The 23,369-nt window shown below is 32.6% G+C and overlaps 1 protein-coding gene and 1 pseudogene across 4 annotated transcripts in view; both read left to right on the top strand.

Moving 5' to 3' along the window:
* The window catches only part of SCLT1 (sodium channel and clathrin linker 1), a 186,011-nt gene that overhangs the window by 86,586 nt on the left and 76,056 nt on the right, over nt 1–23,369 (top strand). For all 4 annotated transcript variants that reach the window (XR_007948243.1, XM_051965365.1, XM_051965367.1 and 1 more), the window contains exons 13-15: nt 3,651–3,749; nt 14,578–14,649; nt 20,368–20,442. Coding sequence is in view for 3 of the 4 variants with exons in the window: in XM_051965365.1 (XP_051821325.1) it covers nt 3,651–3,749; nt 14,578–14,649; nt 20,368–20,442 (246 nt within the window). In the remaining variant the exon portion in view is untranslated. The remainder of the gene's footprint in view (nt 1–3,650; nt 3,750–14,577; nt 14,650–20,367; nt 20,443–23,369) is intronic.
* Nucleotides 10,266–11,391, top strand: LOC127540585 (60S ribosomal protein L14-like; annotated as a pseudogene).

Below are 23,369 nucleotides of genomic sequence, written 5' to 3'. Positions count from 1 at the left end.
CCTTTTTGCAAATGAGAATTGCATTAAGAAGACTTATTTAAATGATTGATGTCAGAGTATTACTTTATCAAATACTTAATAGATCTAAGCAAATTACTATTAGCTAGACTATTAAAAATGAAAATTTTCTAATTGGATGAATCAAGCCTAAAATATATATGTTAATATATATCAGATTAAACCTAGAAGACAATTAAATATAAGTGGATAACTTATGTTTAATTTACTAGTTTGCAAAGCTGTTAAAATCAACATGTTAAAGAATATACAACAGGATTTTATTTTTAAGTTTTCTACAGCATGGCTTTAACTATGTTTGATCCAAGTGTTGCTAATAAGCTTTTTTGTTGTTGCTGCTGCTGTTGTTGTTGTTGTTGTTTTTAAATGCCTGGTCCAGGGAAAAGAACACCAGTAATAATTCTTATTATTTATTTATTTTTCTAAATATCATATATTTTTCTCTCATCTTATTGATAAAAAGATCAGTGTAGTTATTTCATATAGAGATAAATTAGTCATAGCAAAAGAAAGCATGGCAATTATTTAAGTTATCTATGCCTAAAGCACAAAACACTGTGTAGAGTACTATTAGCCTCTATTTGAGATTATATTCTTGAAAATCCACCTTTTAGAAAGTTTGTCCTTTTAAAAAAACTGTCATTAAAGCTGTTGGAAATAATTAAACTAAATTATCTGTTTATAGAGGAGAGATAAGATATAGGTATCCAAATTTAAATACAAAATATAGAGGGAAAAGTGCTTATTAGAGGTAGCAACAACTGTGGTGAAAATCCAGAGGATGACAGAGATCATATTTTACTGAAAATCAAAGAAGTCTTGTAGAACAGGTTGATCTTGAAAGATGATTGGGTAGTTTAATATACTATTAATATAGTTTAATATTATTTTATTTTTTTCTAAATAAATTTTAACATTCATTTAAAAATTTTAAATTTGAGATTTTCTTCTTCCCTCTTTCACTTTCTCCCTCCGTAAGATGGTAAACAATTTGAAATTGGTTATATATGTGTAATCATGTAAAACATTTCTATATTACTCATCTTGTAAAAGATGAAACTGATCAAAACAAAAAAAAGTGAAAAAAAAAGAATATTAAAATAGTGTGTTTTGATCTGTATTCAGACTAAATTGACTTTTTGTCTATATATGAATAGCATTTTTTTCATGAAATGTTTGAAATTTTCTTGCATTATTGTATCACTTGATGTAACTAAGTCATTCATAATTGTCATACAATGTTACTGTTACTTTGTACTATGTTTTCCTGTTTCGGCTTAACTTCACTTTGCATTAGTTCATGATAAATCTTTCCAAGTATTTCTGAAATCCTCCAACTCTTCATTTCTTATAGCACAATAGTATTCCATTAAATTTATATACCATAACTTGTTCAGCCATTCCCCAGTTGATGGGCATCCTTTCAATCTCCAATTGTTTGCCTACAGAATGGTTGGATCAGTTCATAATTCCACCAGTAGTGTATTGGTGTATGGATAGGATTTCAGCACAAGAAATTGTGTGTCTGTGCATTTATGTATATGTCCAAGGAGTACAGAATACATTTCAGGCATAAGAAATATATGAAAACAGGAACAGGTGGGAAATTTGGAATGAGTTTGGTAAGCACTAAGTAAGCTAATTTGGCTGGAATATAGGAGATGTGAAATACAGTAAGTGGGGATTCACAGTGTAGGCAGTTGTAAATATGTTTTTCAAAAGTCTTCTCCAGAAGAGGATCATGACATCAAGGAGGTGATGCCATGACATGCAAGTGAATTGGATTTGTGGGGGAAGGCTGTGCAAGGTCAGCTGCCCAACTTTCCCCTCTTCTGAACCCTCCTAAAATACCTTGGGGCTTACTGGCTAGATTTCTCTCTTAAGGACCAGGCTTTAAAGAAAACCAATTTGATTCTAATTGGCCACCAATCTTATTTTAGGCCAAGCTCCATTTGATCATTGTTTGGGTCCTGATTGACTCAGATTGAATGTAAATAGCTATCATTTCTGCTTTGGCCAGAAACCTGAGGATCTTCCTCTCCCAGATTTAATCATTCATTTTTTATTTAGATTTTTTGGTCTAGAGATTCTCTGCTTTAATTGCTACTGAGCCTTAATTACTGAATGGTTGGGTCCTCAGTCAAAAGTCTATAATCTGAATGAAGCCAAATTACTCAGGAGTCTGAGTGCTAGAGTAAAGAATTTGTGTTTACTTTAGAAATCCAATATATTGCTTTGAAATGAAAAGTGATAAAGAGCCATGGGATCAGAACTGAAAGGGAAGTAAGAGGTCATTTAGTTTGGCCATTTTACAGCTGAGACCAAATGAGATAAAGTGACTTTCTCATTATCAGTGATGTGTATAAGGATGATTAAAATGGCAGCAACTAGAAAAATTGGAAGAAAAATAAAATTAAGTCAAGAAAACTAAATAGGAGGCTGTTATAGTAATCTGCACATAAGATGGTCTATCCAAATACAATAGAAGAAAGAAAAATGCAAATGCTATTTTTAAAATAGAAAAGGCTAGATTTATGTGATATTATGTTAAGATGTAGTGGGTAAAAAGATGAAATAACGAGGAAACAAAAGTCCAAGTTTCCAAGCTCTTTGATTTATTAAGCATTGCATGCCAGTTGCCTAATCAATTAGGATTAGACCCCTTCCTCAGTTTAGAACTAGACTCTGCATACAAGAGGAAAGAGACTTTGATATATTAAAAACAATTAAATAGGACCAATTAATTAAAAGGAAACAATACAACATTAGGTTATCTGAATTCTAATTGGATGAAAGATTGAGATTTACCAAATGAGCAGGAAAGAGTGAACATATACAATTCCCCCAAACCAACAAAGGAAGTGTTGCCCCACTCCTTCCCAAATATCTGTAAACAATCAAAAGAACATAGAAATAATAACTGATTGATCAGCGTGGGGGGCGTTTGCAGATAAGACAAATGGGTTGCTTGAAATACATTTTGAGAATGCTCCTTGCATCAGTCTTTGGGTCTGATTAGGTTTCTGGTCAGCATAACCTAGATTCTTGATGAAGGGTCTCTAATAAGTAGGTAGGGGTACTCCAAGCTTTCAAGCCATGCAAGGATAGGTCCAAACAATACAATAATGTTTTTTTTTTTCCCTGTTCCCACAACTGAATAACGTTTTCTCACAAGACAGAATTTGCACTAGAACCATAATTGAATCTAAAGGGAACTGATTTAGATCCAGAATGGAATGACATGATGGAATCAATGTGGTTTTAATCAGTTCCCATAATTAACCACTTGCTCTCCTATTCCCTCAATTCCCTTAGATAAATAAAGGGGGATGAGAATCAAAAAAGACTGTTATGGTTCTTAGAACAGTTAATCACTTTGTATTTATTAAGTGCCTATATTATCTTCAAAACAATGCATATACATGCATAGAAGAGTTTATTTTGTGTGAATGTCCACTGGATCACAAGAGATGTTGATCTCTGTTCTGGGTTTATTGTAGACAGCTGGAAATCGAGAATTAAAAACTCAAGTTTTAGTCTTCATCAGTAAGTAATTATTGAATAGATTTCTGCCCATATTCTATTTTTTCCATTAATAGCACTTTTTATAATAATGTTATTGTCTTCTGAAGGCATTGCTTGAAGAGAAACAAAAAGAAGAAGATATTAAGAAAATGAAAGAAACAATTTCTCAACTTGTTCAAGAGGCTGCTGTGCGAACCAGAAAAGAAGTAAGAGATTTGTAATTTTATTAATATTTAAGATAAAAATAGAAAAATACACACATTATAACTAAATATTGCATAATGCCCTAGCAAGTGTTTGTCAGAACAACTACATGCAGAATAAGTAGATAATTGCATTTTCAGTAAAAGCTTAATACATATTTTGCAGGAAGTTTGCTTGAGTTGTGAGTATGTGAGTGTGTGACTGTGTGTATGTGTATGTGTGTGCACGCATGCATACACAGGAGAGACAGAAGAAACACAGAGAAACAATGAGAAGAAAGAGAAAAGAAACACATACAAAAGAACATGGATATGAGATTTCTGGACCAAAGAAAGGACTAAAGAATCTAAAAAAGAGACTAAAAGAAATTTGTAACCAGAGTACTGAGACCCAGTTATTTTTGCAGTGTAATGAAGTAAAAACGGTGTTATTTTTGGATTCAGCGAACTTGGGTTCCAATCCAGGCTCTTCCATTTAAAAGCTTTGTAAAACAATTTAAAATTCAAGTGGCTTATCAGCATAAATCATAATCGAAAGAAATCCTCACTACAACATTCTGAACAAGTAGTAATCAACTTCTGCTTAAAGACCTCCAAGGAGAGAAAACCCACTTCTTAAAGCAGTTCATTCTACTTTTGGACAACACTTAATTGTTGCTGCATACAAAAAATCAGATCATAAGGGAAAAAACACTAGAAAGAAAAAAAATCCAGCAAACAACAATAACAACAAAAGAGGTGAAAATACTGTGTTGTGATCCACATTCAGTCTCCATAGTCCTCTCTCTGGATGCAGATGACACTGTTCATCCCACATCTATTGGAATTGCCTTGAATCACCTCATTGTTGAAAACAGCCAAGTCCATCACAGTTGATCATCATATAATCTTGTTGTTCTGTATACAATGTTCTCTTGGTTCTGCTTGTTTTGCTCAGCATCAGTTCACATACGTCTCTCCAGATCTTTCTAAAATCATCCTGTTGATCATTTCTTATAGAACAATAATATTCCATAACATTCATATACCATAACTTATTCAGTCATTCTCCAACTGATGGACATCCATTCAATTTCCAGTTCCTTGATACTTAAAAAAGGGCTACTACAAATGTTTTTGCATATGCATTTTTTATGATCTCTTTGAGATACAGACCCCAGTAAATACTTATCCTTATTAACCTCTGGAGTTGACTCATCTTTTCATCCTGGATATGATCACTCTTTTTTCATGACTCTGCTCTTTCTTGGTAATGCTGCTAACTGTTCCTTCTAACAATTTTTGTTTTGTTTACTAGATCTTCATCCATATCATATCTACTAATGTGAATGCCCCTAAAGCTCTGTCCTGGCCTCTTCACTTTTCTCTCTATACTAACTTGCATGGGGATCTCTTTGGTTCCTGTGAGCTTCAGTTATCATTATCTATGCACATAGTTCCCACACCTGCATACTCTTTCTCTTAAACTTCAATCCCCCATCTCCAACTGCTTATTGAACATTTTGAAGTAGATATCATATAAGTATCTTAGACTCATTATTTCCAAAACATTATCTTCCCCCAACGAATCTTCAACTTTTTTCAGCTTTACTCTTGCCGTGGAGGGCACTGCTGTCTTCCCAATCTTACAGATTTGCACCCATGGTGTTATCTCCAATTCTTCCTCTCACCCCACAAATCCAATCAGTTGACAAATCTTTTTGTTTTCTATCTCTTTATCTTACTTGATCCACTCACCATTCAGAGAATCACATCCCTAGTTTAGACTTTCCTCACCTTGTACCTGCTTTATTATATAACCTCCTGACTGATTTCTCTACTGCAAGTCTCTTCTCAGTGCAAAAGTGATTTTTCCAAAAGTTTAACTTTAATGGCTCTCTCCCTTCTTGGATCAGCTATAGGCTGCTCTCTTTGGCATTTAAACCTTTCACAGCCTGACCTTTTTTATCTTTCCAGTCTTTTTAACACTTTATCCCCTTCCACTGTGGTTGAGCCATTCTGGCTTACTTGCTGTTGCTCTCAGGATATTCCATCTACTATTTCCATTTCTTCACACCAGCTGTTTCCCAGCCTACAATGTTCTTCTTACTGACCTTTAAGCTTTCAGAATCCCTGGTTTACTTCAAAAATTAGATCAAATGTTAACCTTCTGCAAGAGGCCTTTCCTGATTCCTTGATTTGTTAATACCTTCAGAGATTCAGAGATTGACAACTTGGAAAGGAATTTAGATTTCAACTAGCCCAATCTCCTCCTTTAAGAGATAAGGAAATGAGGCCAAGAGATTTTGAATTACTTGTCCAGGATCACACAGTTTATAAAGATCTGAGGCTAAATTTGTACCCAGGTTTTTTTTACTATAAGTCTTAATACTGTCCATATGCCATGTTTCCAATCTACTTCTCTAATAATGATAATCTTTCATCCTCTCTGTGTATTTCTGTTATGTACCTATTCATAAATATCCTTTCTTCTTTAAATTCTTTAAAGACAGGATCTGTTTTTTGCTCTTTATTGCGTCACCAAAACTTAGATGAGTACCGGACCTAGTATACGTGTTAATTGATTAATTGATGTGTTTCCTGTGGCTCTACGGCACTGTCTTCATTTTTCTCCTAACTGAAATAGTTTCACTTTGACTTCAAAATTTTATTCTTGGGCCTTTTTTATTTCTCCTGTCCTGACTTTTGTAGAATTCTAGTCCATGGAAACTTGCCTACCCAACCTTCCTCTCAGCTGTTAGAAATCTGCTTTTCCAACTTCTAGTGTACATGTCAAAGTATGACTTTCCTGTTCTCTATTACAAACTGTACATGGGAGTGGTAACTTCCTCCCACAGTTCCCATTGTTTCCATCCCAAGAATAAGTTTCTTCTTCTAAGTAAGGATTGATCCTAATCTTGGATTTCCCATAGTTGATTCATCATACTTTTAAAGAATGAATTTTGCATTAAGGCAAATAAATCATTAACTGATCTGTTTTTAGCAGGAAGAGAGCTCTAACATATGTCTGGATAACATCTATCTCCTTATTACTAAATCCAAGCTCTGTTTCAGATTTATGATCTGTTCTTGTATCCCTCATTTTGTTTCTCTTTATGGACAGATGGTCTTTCTGATGACAAAATTATCTCATTTTACTATACTCAAATGCTTCCCACTATATACTTCTTTGACTTATTAGTGATGTTCTTAGCATATTAAAAATTATCATTTAAAAAGGATTAAAATTTAAGATATTTGAAATTTTACATACAGATAAACTTTTGAATAAAGTTTTCAAAATATATCACATCAGAACTAATATAGTTCTATGATTGTATCCCAGAGGAATCTTTTATACCTTATTCAGAAAGATTTGAGTGAGAATAAAAAAAGAGAAAATTCTACTTAGTGGAATTCAGTGATCATGAATATTCTGAATTCAGAATGAATATTCTGGAAGATCATAATCATCAAAGAGTTTTGAAGATTTGAATTGTCTATCCCTATATAACATGTTTATTAGTAGCAATCTTTTTATACATAAATAGAAAATATTCACTTCAAGTCAATTCACAATAAATCTTTAAAATCTCTTTTTTGTTATAAATAACAATTAAGGAAAGCTTATCTTTTCTAGTCTGAATGAAAAGAAAGATGAAGACTGAGGCGCCAAATAAACTAGCTTTGATTTCTCATATTGATTTGGCTGCAACAATTGATTGAATTATTTTTTGTATTAGTATAAGTTAAAAGAAGCATATGCTTTATTTTGTGCTAGGTAATATTTTAAAATTGACATTTTAAAATCTATAAATTAAAATATCTTTTTTCCATTATATTTGTTTTTTTTAACAAATTGTGCTTATAAATTTCTTTTCTTGATAAGTATTAATTTCAATGAAATGATATATATGTTTCAATTTGCTGTAGTAAATAAAATAAGCAAATAATCATTACTCTTCCACAAAATTAAAATGAAAAGCACAAAAAGAAATCACTTTTTAAATAACAGTATGTTCTTAAAATGAAATATTTGTCTTATGTGTGAAGGCTATATATATGTGCATTGGTTATTGTCCTTCATTCTCAAAGAGAACCAAAATGACATTACTACATTGGACTCAAGGTACATTGTGTCCGTTGTGTTTCATCAGGCCAACAGGAGCTCAGAATGCTCTATTTATTACAGGTCAGGCACAAATAGTCCATGTGAACATTCAGCATAGGGTTTTCTCTATATTTGTGCATCTCATTTTTCTTTTAAGCTGCTGCAGTTCTGCTTCTCATAGTGCACAGCACCTTCAACACATCATATTGGGCAATCCTTTGTTTGTATTTCCCGTATTATGCAATCAATTCCAGAATTCTTCAAAGAGATCTCAAGGGTAGCTTTGTACCATGTCTTCTGACCAACATATTGAGCACCTTTCTTATGTGCATTCACTATAAAATAGTCTTTCAGGTGACCAGACATTTGGTTTTTAGACAACATGACCAGTCCTTCAGAGTTGCATTCTCTGCAGTAAAATTTGAATGATTGTGAGTTTAGCTGAGAAAAAATCTGAGTGTCTAGTACCTTATCTTACCAGGTGATCTTCAGAATTTTCTCAAGCATTGAGTTTCTTGGCATGGTGCTGGTATACTATCCAGGTTTCATAGGTGTACAAAAATGAGGTCAGTAGATCTTCACATTGATGGGCAGTCTATTACCTCTTTCTCTCTCATATTTTCCTTTGGAGTCTTGCAAATACTGAGCTTGTTTTGCCAATGCATGTGACCACCTCATCATCTATGTATACATACATGAAAGTATACTGCCAAAGTAAATGCTTATCTGGAGCATTCAAAATGTCTCCATTTGCTATAACCAATGTTTCTATATATGGGTATTGTAGTACTGGCTGGTGGAGAACCTCTTCTCCCTTCCTTCTGCCACCATCAGTGAAGCTTAGGCAGAGTGGTATAACCTGATCCACACACTTGTGACAGAACTCATCTCTTTCTCCATGCTCCACTCCCCTTCTCTGTTTGCCTTAAGATAGAGAAAGATAGATGGACTCTTACTCTGTCTGGAATAGGATTGTAGCAATCCATTAGACTGCAGGAGTACTTAATCAGAAAACTAAGGAACCATCTAATTTTGGAATAAGGCTTTAAGCTAACAAGGAACAACAATCCCAACAAGGAATGAGATTGTTATCCAACTGAACCAAGTTTTGTTTTCCCCCAAAGTCACTTAGAACAGACTGAAGTTAACAAAAAGTGAATCCCCCAAAGTAATTGGAATTTGAGAGAGCTTTGAGATACAGATCTATGGAAACTACAGTCAGAATGGGGAAGGAGAAGAAACAGAATATGAGTAATTGAGGAATATAAGGAAAAGAGACTGAAATTACCAGATATTCTGAAGGGAAAAAACTCAGCACAAGGAAAAAAAACCATAAGGAATATACTGACAATAAAAAGGAAAATGGCTCAGGATTATTTCTATGAGTCCAATCTATCTGAATAAATTTTGTAAGACAGACAAAAATGAATTAATGATAAAACAGAAGATCCTGTGTATTGCCAAGAAAACAAGGACTTATAGCAGGTTGACTCAAGAAATGAGAATGGTAAAAGTAGAATTTATAGTTTACAGAATAGAAATAATTAGAAGACAAAAATTGAATCCATGATCTGTCCAGCAAAACAAAAGGGAAAACAACTAATTAGAAGTATGAATACATAGAAGTAAAGGACAGTTTGGAAGAGAAGAAGCAAAAAAGCAGTCATGTGGGTAAAAGAAAAAAAAGAAAAAGAAATCCTATTTTTAGAGAAGAAAGGAAAATAGAAGGTACATAAAATTAATTAATCCTTATAACTTTACATTTAAATCTACTAAAACAAAAGAGAGTAGCATTAGGTAAGAAAACAATGCCCTACAACCTGTTGCTTACAAAGAACCATACCTAAAAAGCAAAAGCATATTAAGAATATAAATTTTAAAGAGCAAAAGCTTATTCTGACAATAAATGAGGGTCTACAACAAAATTTACTTTGCATCAAATGAATCCAAGAAGGCATGCTATTAGACAAAGGAAAAACAAATTCACAATATCAAAAGAGATAAGGAAACTAAATTTTTTAAAAATCCTAAACGACATTAAGAAATTAATAGCATTTTCTTTTACATATTATTTAATCATTTCTATGATTTATTCTTTGACTCACACATTAAAGATTTCAATATTGTCTCCATTTAGACTTGTGCATTTTATATTTCCTGACCTGATTGCTGTTTTTAATTGTATTTTGTGCACAGTTTACTGTTTTGGTTTAAAAAAAAAATTGTAATAGATCTTTGTCCTTATAGTGAATTTTTATAAAAGCTCCATGTGGTACTGGAAAATATATATGTTTGTCAGCAATCTTATACAAGATGTCAAAAGTCTTTTAGCTCCCTTTTCCCAGAAATCTATCCAATTTTACATTTTTCTTTCTATTTATTTTTATATTGGATTTATTCAGAATTAAAGAAAGATATTACAATCTCTAGTCACAAATGTACTATGGACTACTAATAAGTATACATGTTTTTCAGTACACAAATTTTCTTAAATAGATTAATAAAATATAACAGGAGAGGATTAATAAACTGAATACATATATTTAAAAAATTAGAAAATCCCTTCTCATTTGGTACCACCAATATGTTGTTCATATACTATATGGAAATTGGCTGGGTGACCTACATTTCTTTTAGGCCTCATGCTGGCAAACTGTGGTAGTTCTTGTAGATGCTATTGATCAGAATAGGACTCATACCATATGGTGATATAAGGAGGCCATGGCATTCAAATGCATCAGGTGCTCATCAGATGTATATCTGGGCTGCTTAGGAGAAGGAGAAGATCAATATAAAATGGAAAGCCAAAAGATAGGCCAACAAAATCAAAGCCAGAGAAAGGAAAACTAAAGTAACAGATTTTGACCGTTATAAAGTCACAAAGGCCAAGAAAATAAGAAACAGAATTATCATGTATGACATAAAGAAGCTCCAGAAGGCCTCTACCTAGAAGGGGTCCCCTAAAAAGGGAGTTGTCTAGAAGGCACTGGCCTCAAGATCTCTGCCAAGAAGTTCCCCCTCAAAGAAGGCTGAGGACCAGAAGGCAGCCCCAGGTCATAAAACTCAGAAGGCTCAGAAGGGTCTGAAAGTCTCCAGCCAAAAAGGGACCTGGTCAGAAAGCAGCTGTTCCAAAGGCCAAAAAAATAAGAGGAAGCCTCCAGAAATTCAATAAAGGTTTTGCAGTATACCTAGAATAAAATTAAAGTCAATAAGTAAACCTAAAATAAGCCAAAAGAGGACATATTGAAAAATAAAGGAGAAATAGAAAAACTGAAAACCAAAAAAATTTCCAGAGATGACAGAATAAAAAGTTTGTCCTTTGAAAAAGCTAAAGGGTCAGAGAATCAAATCAATAAATACCAAATATGCAAGATAAAATCACAATATAACCAGAAGATATAACTGTTTTTTCAAATTATCAGAAACCATGATACACAGTTATTTGCCAACAAAACAATACAAAAGCATAGAAGGATACCTTCTAAAATACAATAGGAGACCAAATAGAGGTCATTAATATTTTCAATAATAAAATATAACTATCAAGGAATTACCAAAACAACATCAACAAAAACAATTTCTGTTTTGACTCTGATGACTTTCTAGAATGGGTAAAAAAGGAATATGGGGAGAAACTCTAATGATATCAAAACAACAAAAATTCAGTTTTAAAATGTCATCATTATTTCCTATAATTAGTGCATAACTGATATAGAAGATGTATAAGTAACTGGAAAATTCTTAAATGTTTTGCACCATATAAGCTAATTCCTAATGTTCCATCAGTGTCAGGAACTTTCTTTTAAGTGGTTTAATATTGTGGATGGTTATTAAAAAGATTTAGAGAATGTTATAATAACTGGATTAAATGTGGAGTAGTACTCTGATGAGACAAGTAATTATTCAAAAGTGCTATAATTAAGGAAAATACTATAATTCTAATGATCTTCAGTAAATTTTTTCCTTGTAAATTAACTTGTTTAAATAATATGTGCATAACATTTCCCTCTATGAAATCTTTATTAAATAGCATAAATTACATTTTAATAGCTTGTTCATTTTATAAATTAATAAGAAAAAGGTGATATCTCTTTAGTATCTTTCCATGGTCTTTTCATATTTCTGAATGTACTGCATACAAGAACTCTTTTACTGCATATGTCATAATTATTTTTCTGTTTTATAGCTACAGAGTTATAATTATACAAACTAATTCTAAGCTGGCAGACTTATGTTATCCACATCTTATCCTAAACTTTTTCACCTGATTTCTTGAATATCTAAATACACTTCACAATTTGACTTTATCTTATCTTTCCCACCCTATCTCATCTTGGTGGTTGTAGTGTTCAGTCATTTTAGTCATGTTTGACTCTGTGACTCCATTTGGGGTTTTCTTGACAAAGATACTGAAATTGTTATTTCATTCTCCAACTCATTTTACTGATGAGGAACTGAGGTAAATAGAGTTAAATGACTTGTTCAAAGTCATACAGTTAATAAGTATCTGAAGCCATGTTTGAATTCAGGAAAACTCATTTTCCTGACTTCAGGCCCAACCCTGTCCACTGTACCACTTAGCTGCCCCACCCTGTCTCAAATTATTCCTTTTTTTAACTCTTAACAGCCCCAGTGCTTTAATTTCTTCATATGAAAACTGCCTGTTCATAGCCTTTCACCAAACTGCCTGTTCATAGTCTTTCACCAAATATCATTATTTTCTATTTCATTATCTTGGTCATCTTGTTAGTTGTTCTGAATCTTCCTACTTTTCTCTTTTTTCAGTTCATACAAGTTTTTCTAAGTTACTTTGAATTTTTCATATTTACCATTTTTTCCCTGACCATAATACTCTTTAATTTCTATGCTAAAATTTCTTCAGTCATACTCCAATTGGTGAGCATCTACTTTCCTTCCAATTTTTTGCCATTACAACTGACATTATAAATATTTTTGAACATATGGGACCTCTGTTTTCAACATTCTTGGAGTATATGATTAATAATGATACTGTTTGTTCAAAAGGCATACAATTTATTGACTCTTTTAGTGTAACTGAAATTTTTTCCAGAATGATTATACCAATTAACAAGTTCTCCAGTAGTATTTTAGTGGAGAGCCCTCCAACATTTTTCATCATTTCTCATCTGTTAATCTGAAAGGCATAAAAGAACCATCAGCATTCTTTTAGTTGGATTGTCCCTTGTTAATAGTGATTCAGAGCATCCTTTCATATGGTTGTTGGTAGTCTGCATTTCTTTTTTTGTAAACTTCTTATTCTTTGGCCAAATTTCTATTGGGCAATGGCTCTTGTTTTTATATGCTTAAATCAATCCCCATGGATATCAAACCTTTTCCAGATATAGTTGCTACAAAGATTTTGCCTAATTAACTGCTTCTCTCTTAATCTGAGGAATAGTGATGATCATGTCAATTCTAGGACTCCTTCCTACTTTTTTTTCATTATTTCACTTTTTTGTTCCTTCCATGAAATTTTAGTATTATTTTATTTGTATTATTTCTGTAAAGTAAGCTTTTAGCAATTTGATTGACATGGCACTGTCTGCAAATGGATTTTGATAGTTTGTCATGTTCATTAAATTGATATTGCTCAACTATGAATAATAAATATTTCTCTACTTATTAAAACCTTTCATGATTCTGTAAATCATATTTTATAGTTGCATCTATATAGCCCTGAATGTGTCATAGAAGATTTATGCATCTTGCTATTATTTTGAAAATTATTTATTTTTTCTATTAAATTTTGTTAGTAATATATAGAAAAGCTGATGATATTGAGGATTTATTTCATGTTATACTACTTTCATCAGTCTACGAGAATATATTGTCTCCTATGTATGAGGTTCTGTATGCTCAGCTTTGTGTATATAAGAATAGTAATGAAACAGTTATTATTACTCAAAATCTTGTACATGTATATATAAACATATGCAAAATAAATATAAGGTAATTTTTTGGGCAGGGATAGGCACTTGCAGCTTGAGGAATCAGGAAAAAATTATATAGAGGAATATGATTGAGCTGAGCTTTCAAGTTCTAAATAGAAATTTCTGATGGCTGAGTTGAGTAGGGAACTACATTACAGGTATGGAAGACATTGTGTAAAGGCAGAGAGTCAAGAAATGGAATTATGTATGAAAGAAATGGCTAAAAAGGACAGTTTGAATAGGTCATAAAATTAATATTAGGGACTTTCTTGAAGTGATTAGTTTTTTTGAATAATTTTTATTTAAAATCTTTATCATTTTCTAAGTAACCATCATATTTGCCAGGAGGAAATACTGTGTCTCTACTTAAGCTCATTATCTCAGCTTTTTTGTTTGTTTTATTACTGTATCTATCATTTCCATAATATCAAATAATAGTAGCAATAATGTGATCTGACTTTTTTCATGTCTTTCATATTATTCTGTACCTACTTATGAACTTATCATATTAGAAACATGTTTCTTTGGGCCCCAACCCCAAGATTGGGGTTTAGATTGTGTTTAGACAGTAGCAAAGGTAACCAAAGGCTCAGGGATATGTGGAGTGAGTGTGTGTGTGTGTGTGTGTGTGTGTGTGTGTGTGTGTGTGTGTATGTGTGTTGCTAGAGAGAAAGAGAGGACAGTATATTATTTAGTTTTTATATTCCTTGTCTTCTTCCCCCAGCACTTAAAATATGTATTGAATTTTGATTTTGAGCCTAATAATTTTTTTAAATATCTTAATTTACAGGTGGCAAATATAAAAAAACAGTATCATTTACAGATTTCTCAATTAACAGAAGAACTTTCTGCACTTCAAATGGTATGATAAATACTGTTTTGCTATTATTTATAAAATTTATAAATTAATTTGTTTTATAATAAAGGCTAAGGCATCTTCAATGGGTTCTCTTTGAAGAAAGATTGACAAATATATTGACAAAATGTATTTTAAAAGAAAAGAAACATTTAAGTAGCATTACTGTGCCTGGACCCAGTAGAAGTTAATGGCAACATTAACATTTTGAGACCAGAAAAAAATGTATATACTTTTACAGTTCAGAGAAAACTTTTCCAATTAGTTTAATCCAAATTTATCTCTCTCTTCTTTTTTTGCATTCAGTTTATGTTGTATAACACTTGATTGTGTCATTGTTTTGTAGTCATAGTATTAAAAGATTTCATTATTTTATTTTGTATCATACTATTAAGAGATTTTGCAAGTTTGTGTTAGAAAGGAGTCCTCAACTCATGATTTTTATAGCCCAGAATTCTATAAAACCATGTATACCCTTTGACCTAACAATACTACTGCTAGATCTGTATCCCAGAAGAAATAAAAAAGGAAAAAGATCTGTATGTACAAAAAATATTTATAGCAACTCTTTTTGAGGGCAAAGAATTAGAAATTGAGGAGATGCCCATCAGTTGGTGAATATGGCTGAATAAATTATTGTATGCAATTGAAATAGAATACTATTGTGCTATAAAAATGATGAGTGGAGGCTCTCAGAAAAACTTGGAAAGAATTCCATGAACTGATGCAAAGTAAAATGTACTATGTACAAAATAATGGCAATATTGTAAGATGATCCCCTGTGAATAACATAACTATTCTTAGCAATATAATAATCTAAAACATCTCTGAAGGACTTATGATGAAAAATGCTGTCCATACCCAGAGAAAAAACTGATGGTGTCTGAATATAGATTGAGGCATAATTTTTTATAGTGTTCTTTATTTTTCTTGATGGTTTTTTCTTGTTTGTTTTTTGTCTATGTTTTCTTCACAACATGACTATCATGGAAACATTTTGCATGACTACACATGTATAATCTATATTGAATTGCTTGCATTCTCAGCGAGACGGGAGGAAGGGAAAGAATCTGAAATTCAAAGTTTTAAAAACAAATGTTAAAAATTGTTATTTCATGTAATCAGGGAAAAATTTTTTAAAACTAAATAATTTTTAAAAATTCAATGGCTGTAAGGAAACAAGAATAAAGAAAATAGAAATGAAGAGAAATCAAACAAGTTTAATTTCATAATGAGGAAGATGAGTTTGTAAATCAAAGTCTTCTGAGTAGGAGGGCTTGACGTGATGAGGCAGGGATAGGGCTTATAAGCTTGAAAAAAAAAAAGGGCAGAACCTAGCAAAGTCATCCTTAGGTCTTGAGAAATCAGTTCCCACAGCAAGCTCAGTCACACAGGCATTTTTGGAACAGTACAGGTGTCTTTGAGTCCTGTGGGAATAGTCCTTAAGTTATAAGGGTCTTGAACCTTGTATCATTAGGTGGGGAAGAGAACCAGAATTAGTGGGAAAAGGAGTGCTGCATCTGTTTTGGTTCACTTAGTGGTTACACAAGCACAGGAATTGTTAAGAGTATCAGGAGGTTTGATTTATCATTTCTGATGCAACATGTCTGCTTCTGGCTCTCAGGTGCCATGGAAATTATTGATTAATATGAAAATCATAAATCCCTCAGAGAACAATTAGTGCTGGTCAAAACAATACATTTTACCAGTAGGTGAGGTCATTGAGAGGGTGAACACAAAGTATTGTTGTTATGCCAAGTTCAGGGCACAGTCTGCTTCTAGGCCATGGCTTTGGAAAACAGATTGTCTCCAAATATATTGACACTTTATTTTTTCATCATTTTTTTCTTTTGCTCTATGTCTTTTTTCACAATATAACTAATATAGAAATGTGTTTTGCATGATTTCACATGTATAATCTATATCAAATTACCATTTTAGGGAGGGAGTAAGATTACTGAGGGAAGGAGAAAATTTGAACTCAAATTTTTTTTATGTTTAAAATTATCTTTATATATAATTCTGGAGGAAAAATAAAATATCTTTTTTTAATGGAGCTTCTGAGAGGATCTAGCCAATCAGAGGGTAGAGAAGGACTGCAGAGTCACAGGATACTTCCAATGTGTGCAGTCTTTTCTAACCTTATTTCATAGTACATTTCTCACATACTATTAATTAGAACCATACTGAGCTCCTACCTTTTTTTTTTTTTTTCTGATTTTCTCTTTTTTGTTTTTCTCCCTATGGATTCATGCAGTCTGTTCCTCATATGTATAATGTACTTCATTGTATGTAATGAATAAAATCTTTCTTTTAGGGCTAATCCACGTACCTAGTCCTCCATTAAGTATCCTGATATTCTTACCTCTTCATGCTGCTACTTAGTTGAAATTAATCTTTCTGATTTGAACAGTAAGTGACCAAAAAAATGGAGGACTAGAATTTTCTCCAAACCTCTTGAACTCTCAAAACTCCTCAAAATGATATTTATGTGCAATAAGTAAGCTAACAGCAGCTGTCTCCATAGGCAAAGATACAAAGAACCCTAATGAGGAAACAACAACCTAATGAATTAATAGTATGGAAGATAATCCCCAGTCTCTAACATGCTTACAAGATCTCTTCTCCACTTACCTCTGCAGAACTGATAAGAGCCATGGATTTCGGCTTTAGGAACCATTAAACAATTTCCTTCTCTGCCCTTTTCCTCTCTTCACCATTCTGTAGAAACAAGCAATTGAATTTTCTTTCTCTCTCTACCCACTCCTATCCACAGTGATGTATATATTCAAAGAAACAGGAGAATAACTGATTGTAGATACAAACACACAGAAGTGAAAAATAATTTAGAATAAGAGCAGAAAGAAAATACTGATCTCAAAGATGGAGTTTGTAGAAGCAATTTAAGGATCGTAGGCCTGTTCGAGGAATATAAGTCAAATTTGATCATAAATACACGAAATAATAAGAAAACAAAATCAAGCCCTGTCAAGAACTTCTGGACATATAAAACAAAGCACCAATTGAAAGAATCCAAAGATTGCTGGGGGTGGTGGGGAAAAGAGTAGGAGGATTGTAAGGAAACTGTTGTAAATGCCATAACACATAGTTGTTAAATTTAACAATTCCGATGTGAGATGACAAATTTTGTAAGCAACTAGAATAAAGATCCTCAGGTGTAAAGGAAAATAAATTGAATTAAAATACTTTTCTATGCCAGGGCAGCCAGGGTGGTACAGTGGGGAGAGTACCAGGAATCTTTCTGAGTTCAAATCTGGCCTCAAACACTAGCTCTGTGACTCTTTTTGTCTCCATTTTCTCATCTGTAAAATGAACTGGAGAAGGAAAAATAGCAAATTAATCCAGTTATTTTGCCAAGAAAACTCCAGTGTAGTCACAGTGTTGGACACAATTGAAAACAAGTCAGCAACAACAAATTCTGTACCCATTAGGCACTACATAAAATGATAATGTGTTATTATTTTTAAAAAGAGAAAGAATCATTTAAAGCATTCCTACCAACCAACAAACAAAAAAAGCCAAGCAGATAGTTTGAGTTGTAATTACTCCAAACTGCACAAACACAAGAAATATAAATAAACCAAATAAAGAAGGTATAAGTAGGGGCAGTCAGATGGCAAAGTAGATAAAGCACCAACCCCTAGTTTAGGAGGCCCTGAGTTCAAAGCTGGCCTCAGACACTTAACACTTCTAGCTGTGTGAATGTGGACAAGTCACTTAACTCCCAATTGCCTCAAAACAAAACAAAACAAACAATTAAGAAGGCACAAGTTAAAACAAAAATTAGAGGAAAAAATAAAAACTGAAAAGATACCTATAGGGTTAAAAGAAATAACAAAACAACAACAGAGAAACAACTAAGACATTTCTTTGTAATAGTATACAATGAAACAAGCATAAAAAAACCTAAAGAGAAAACTTACTTGTGAAGGAAAAGATCTAAAATAACAAGGACCAAAAACCCTACAATACCTCTGCAAGAAGTAAATTAAGAAGGACCCCTGCTTCTGAGTAAATAGTATAGTCCCATAGACAGAATCCTGCCGGAGTAAAAGGGGAGTTAGAGCTCCTGGTAGCAAATGACATCTGGAAGGGTGGAAGGGCATGGGCCCAGAGAGGAGACTTCATAGTAGAAGAGAAAAAAGATCATGAGGACACAGGTCAATATCTGTCATGGAATAATATTTCTGTCCTCTTAATTTCATCAAGAATTGATAGTTCTAAGAGTAGGGCATTGCTATAAAAAGGAGAGATAGGACTTAATCAACAAAGTAATAATATAGAAACTGTAAAAACTTTTCATAGTTACCTGTTGTTTTGCTCATTTTTACTATCTTAGATTTGTTTGCTCATTTTATGTTAATTCAAGAAAATATATTATAACATATAGTTGTAATATAGATAAATTGAAAGAAGTAGAAGTCATTAACAACATATCATCTCTAAGCATTACACATGCCTCTATTCAAGTCACTTTCCTCCAGTGATTTATTTTTACTATTCCATGCATTCCATTATACTGTTATGACTTCTCTGACTTGTTATGTTTTGTTATGATTCTCTGTTTTGAACTCATTAATTAATATTGAATCTTATCACCTATTCTGATCCTAAGCACACAGACTTTTACACAGGAGTGTTTTATATTGAGGAAACATTTTCAGTTATTAATACTTTAACTTTGGGGGTAGAGGGAAGAATTAGTAGTAGTTAAATTAAAAGGTTTTTTTTTAACTTACATGGCTATCCAGTGAGTATAATCTCACAGAGAGTTTTTTCAGTTCCTTGGTTTTATCATTTTAAAATGATTCTGATAAAAACATATGAAAAGACAATATGGCAAGGAGAGATTCATTTTTTTTCTTCCTAAGAGTTCTAAAACTTCTCTTTCCTCCTGTTAACTTAGAGCCCCTAATCCTTCTTTAGTTCGAAATGATTCTTGATATTTTGGAGTATGGATTCTTTTTCAACACGTTGAACATTTTCATATGTGGCTGGAGTTCTTTAATTAACTGAACAACTTAAACTTTATTTTTTTGTACTTCCCATGAACTGATAGTATGTACAAGTACTTCAATGAGATCTTTCATTTCATCCATATGGGTAGTCCTTCAACAGTCTAATAACACTTTCACATCCTATGTAATTTCTTTTCATTGTCTTCCATAGATCCTCTATTCAGGATCTACCCAATCTATTCCACAATTTATAATGTATAGGACCACTCAAAGAATACAAGTCTTCAAAAAAGGTGGGGGGGAAGATTCTGTTTTGTGTTATAGAGTAGCTTGTGATTTTTGTAAACATTGTCCATTTTATTTCCATCATTCAGTTCGTTGATTAGCTAATTTCCCATCTGTATAATCATATTGTCTGTCCAATTATGAACTAATTTCGTAGACTTTTTATTCAAATGCCTATCATAGTTTAGATAGTAGACACTCTTCATCTTTTGGTTTAGTTATTGCAGATTGCTAGATAACTTTCTTTTGTGTGGCCAGGGATTGCATTGAAAATGGCCTGTAGTGTTTTAATGCTTGGCACCGTAAGCACAATCAACATTAGCAGCTAGAGGGATCTGAAAGGATTCCTTTATTCATTTGGCCCTATATAGGAAACCCTTTATAATATTAACTAGTTTTATTTGGGGGCATATATCTTTTGAATATAGATTTTTACAAATATTCTTTATCCATTTTATAGGAATGTGGAGACAAACAGAGCCAAGTTGAATGGGCTATTAGAGAAAAGCGGGCAGTGGAAGAAGAACTAGAAAAGGTAAAAACAAAGAACTCAACTTTGCAATTCATAGTCATTGTCTTATTTCATTAGTGTATTCAAAGAGGTCTGTTATAGTCCCTTAATAAATACCTTTCTTCCATTCAAAAGCATTTCAAACCTGCATTTAAATATTAGTTAACCAATATTAAAACATATTTCCTATCATCTATGACAAGACCTTTAAATTTTTTAAAATCATGTATTTTGTGAAATTCTCATGTTTTGTACCTGAATATAACTATATGAAGCATATATTTACTTATATCATATCAGCAGAATAATTTGTCATTATTATGTTTTGCTCAAATAGTCTTTTCCTTTAATATTAGATCCATAAAAAATCTTAAGAGAATAAAATCAGGAAATGATAACTTTATCTTTACTGAAAAACATCTTTTCTCATAAAATGCTTATCATGAAGCTCTTAAATGAATTCTTTTTTTGGTATTTTTTTAATTAAAACTTTTTATTTTTAAAACATATGCATGGAAAATTTTTCAACATTGACCCTTGCATAGTCTTGTGTTCCAAATTTTCCCCTTTCCCCCCACCCCCACCCCTAGATGGCAAGTAATTCAATATATGTTATACATGTTAAAATATATGTTAAATCCAATATGTGTAAACATATATGTATAATTATCTTGCTGTCCAAGAAAGATCAGATCAAAAAGGAAAGAAAATAAATAAGAAAACAATGCAAACAAACAACAACAAAAAGAGTTAGAATGTTATGATCCACACTCAGTTCCTGCAGAACTCTCTTTGGATGTAGATGGCTTACTTCATCATGAAATCATTGAAACTGGCTTCAATTAAATAAATTCTTAAAAGTCTGTCTCATATGAAGGCATGACATTGTTGGTGGAGTTGTGAACGAATCCAACCATTCTCAAGAGCAATCTGGAATTATGCCCTGATCTAGCAGTGCTACTACTGGGCTTATATCTCAAAGAGATACTAAAGAAGGGAAAGGGACCTGTATGTGCCAAAATGTTTGTAGCAGCCCTGTTTGTAGTGGCTAGAAACTGGAAAATGAAAGGATGCCCATCAATTGGAGAATGGTTGGGTAAATTGTGGTATGTGAATGTTATGGAATATTATTGTTCTGTAAGAAATGACCAGCAGGATGATTTCAGAAAGGCCTAGAGAGACTTACATGAACTGATGCTAATTGAAATGAGCAGAACCAGGAGATCATTATATTCCTCAACAACGATACTATATGAAGATGTATTCTGATGGAAGTGGATTTCTTTGACAAAGAGACCTTACTCATTTTCAATTGATCAATGATGGACAGAGCAGCTACACCCAAAGAAAGAACACTGGGAAATGAATGTGAACTATCTGCATTTTTGTTATTCTTCCCGGGTTATTTTTACCTTCTGAATCCAATTCTCCCTGTGCAACAGGAGAACTGTTTGGTTCTGCAAACATATATTGTATCTAGGATATACTGCAACATATCTAACATATATAGCACTGCTTGCCATCTAGGGGAGGGGGTAGAGGGAGGGAGGGGAAAAATCGGAACAGAAGTGAGTGCAAGGGATAATGTAAAAAAAATTACCCTGGCATGGGTTCTGTCAATAAAAAGTTATTATAAAATAAAAAAATAAAAAAAATATGAAGGCATGAGTAAGGATTTTTTTTCTTCAGGGACTCATTCTTTTCTATCTCCTGTTTAGAGGTCAGGCCTTCTCATTACACCCATGTTCATTTTCTCACCTTTTTAAAAACACAAAAGCAGAAACAAAACTTAGAGAAGACTCAGAAATCAACCATTTACATTTTGTTGTGAATGTTAAGCATTTTTATAGCGATGTTTGCCTTTTCTAAGCAAGTCAATAGTTAACAAGAATTTGTTAAATACTCAATTTTGTGTTAAACACTGTGCCAGACTCTGATAATAAAGAAAAAAAAGAAGAAAGTTATCACCAATTGTAAAATGAAAGATAATTTCAAGAAACAAGTAAGAAAAGGAACTTGGAGTATAGATAAGTCTTGTTTTTGAAAAGTAATATCAAGCCATGATATTCCATCTATGCATAAGAACAGCTTTGAAACATAATAATAAATAATCATTTTGTTTTTTAATGTCAAGTGATACATTTGTACTTTCCTCAACCAAGGTGGGAAGAAAGGGCTTTCATAAGGGCATATCATTTGGGCATCTTTAAGGCAAACTAATTTTATTAGTGGAAAGAGCATGGTATAGAATAGAAATAACTCTGATTCATACTATGCCTTTACTTCTCATTATCTAGGTAACCATTGGGCAAGTAAAACACTTAACATCTCTGAGACCTCACCTGTCTTTAAGGTCTCTTCCAGATCTAAATTTGGAATATGTTACACTTGATCCTTTCAACAACACTTTAAGGTATCATTATATCCCAACAGTATAGCGTAGTATAGCATAGTCGTCAGGGGAGGGAGGAGGGAGACAAAGGAGAGAGGAGAGACAGACAGACAAAGAGGAAATCTAAATAACTAGCTGATTCTGTAGACCGTTTCACTCAATGAGTTTATACTAGAGGTATAAGCACAAGGGAGACTAGGGAGAGTGAATAGATAATTTCCTAAGTCTTACCTCCTAATGTAAATATTTCATGCTGAATCTTGTGCTAAAGTCTACTTTTGATCATATCAACACTGTATTCATTCGTTTAAGCTTAAGGAACTAATGAATAGTTCAGCCTACATGACCTTCTTAGTATTCCTGGTCATCTAAAAGATCCCTGTTGTACTTTATTTCACTTCTTTTTGTCCAATCATGCATCACAGTAAACTGAAAAGAAGAAACTATTATATGCTATGATCACCCTGTAATATAATCATGTTTATGTATGAAATCTTCAAGATTATTTTTTCCTAAATTATTAATTTTATTGTGAACTAAATCTTCACCTGTGTTTGTT

The sequence above is a fragment of the Antechinus flavipes genome, chromosome 6 (genome assembly GCF_016432865.1).
Source record: "Antechinus flavipes isolate AdamAnt ecotype Samford, QLD, Australia chromosome 6, AdamAnt_v2, whole genome shotgun sequence".
NCBI lineage: Eukaryota > Metazoa > Chordata > Mammalia > Dasyuromorphia > Dasyuridae > Antechinus > Antechinus flavipes.
The sequence above is the reverse complement of the archived record's forward strand: the minus strand, read 5'-3'. Positions and strand labels throughout refer to the sequence as shown.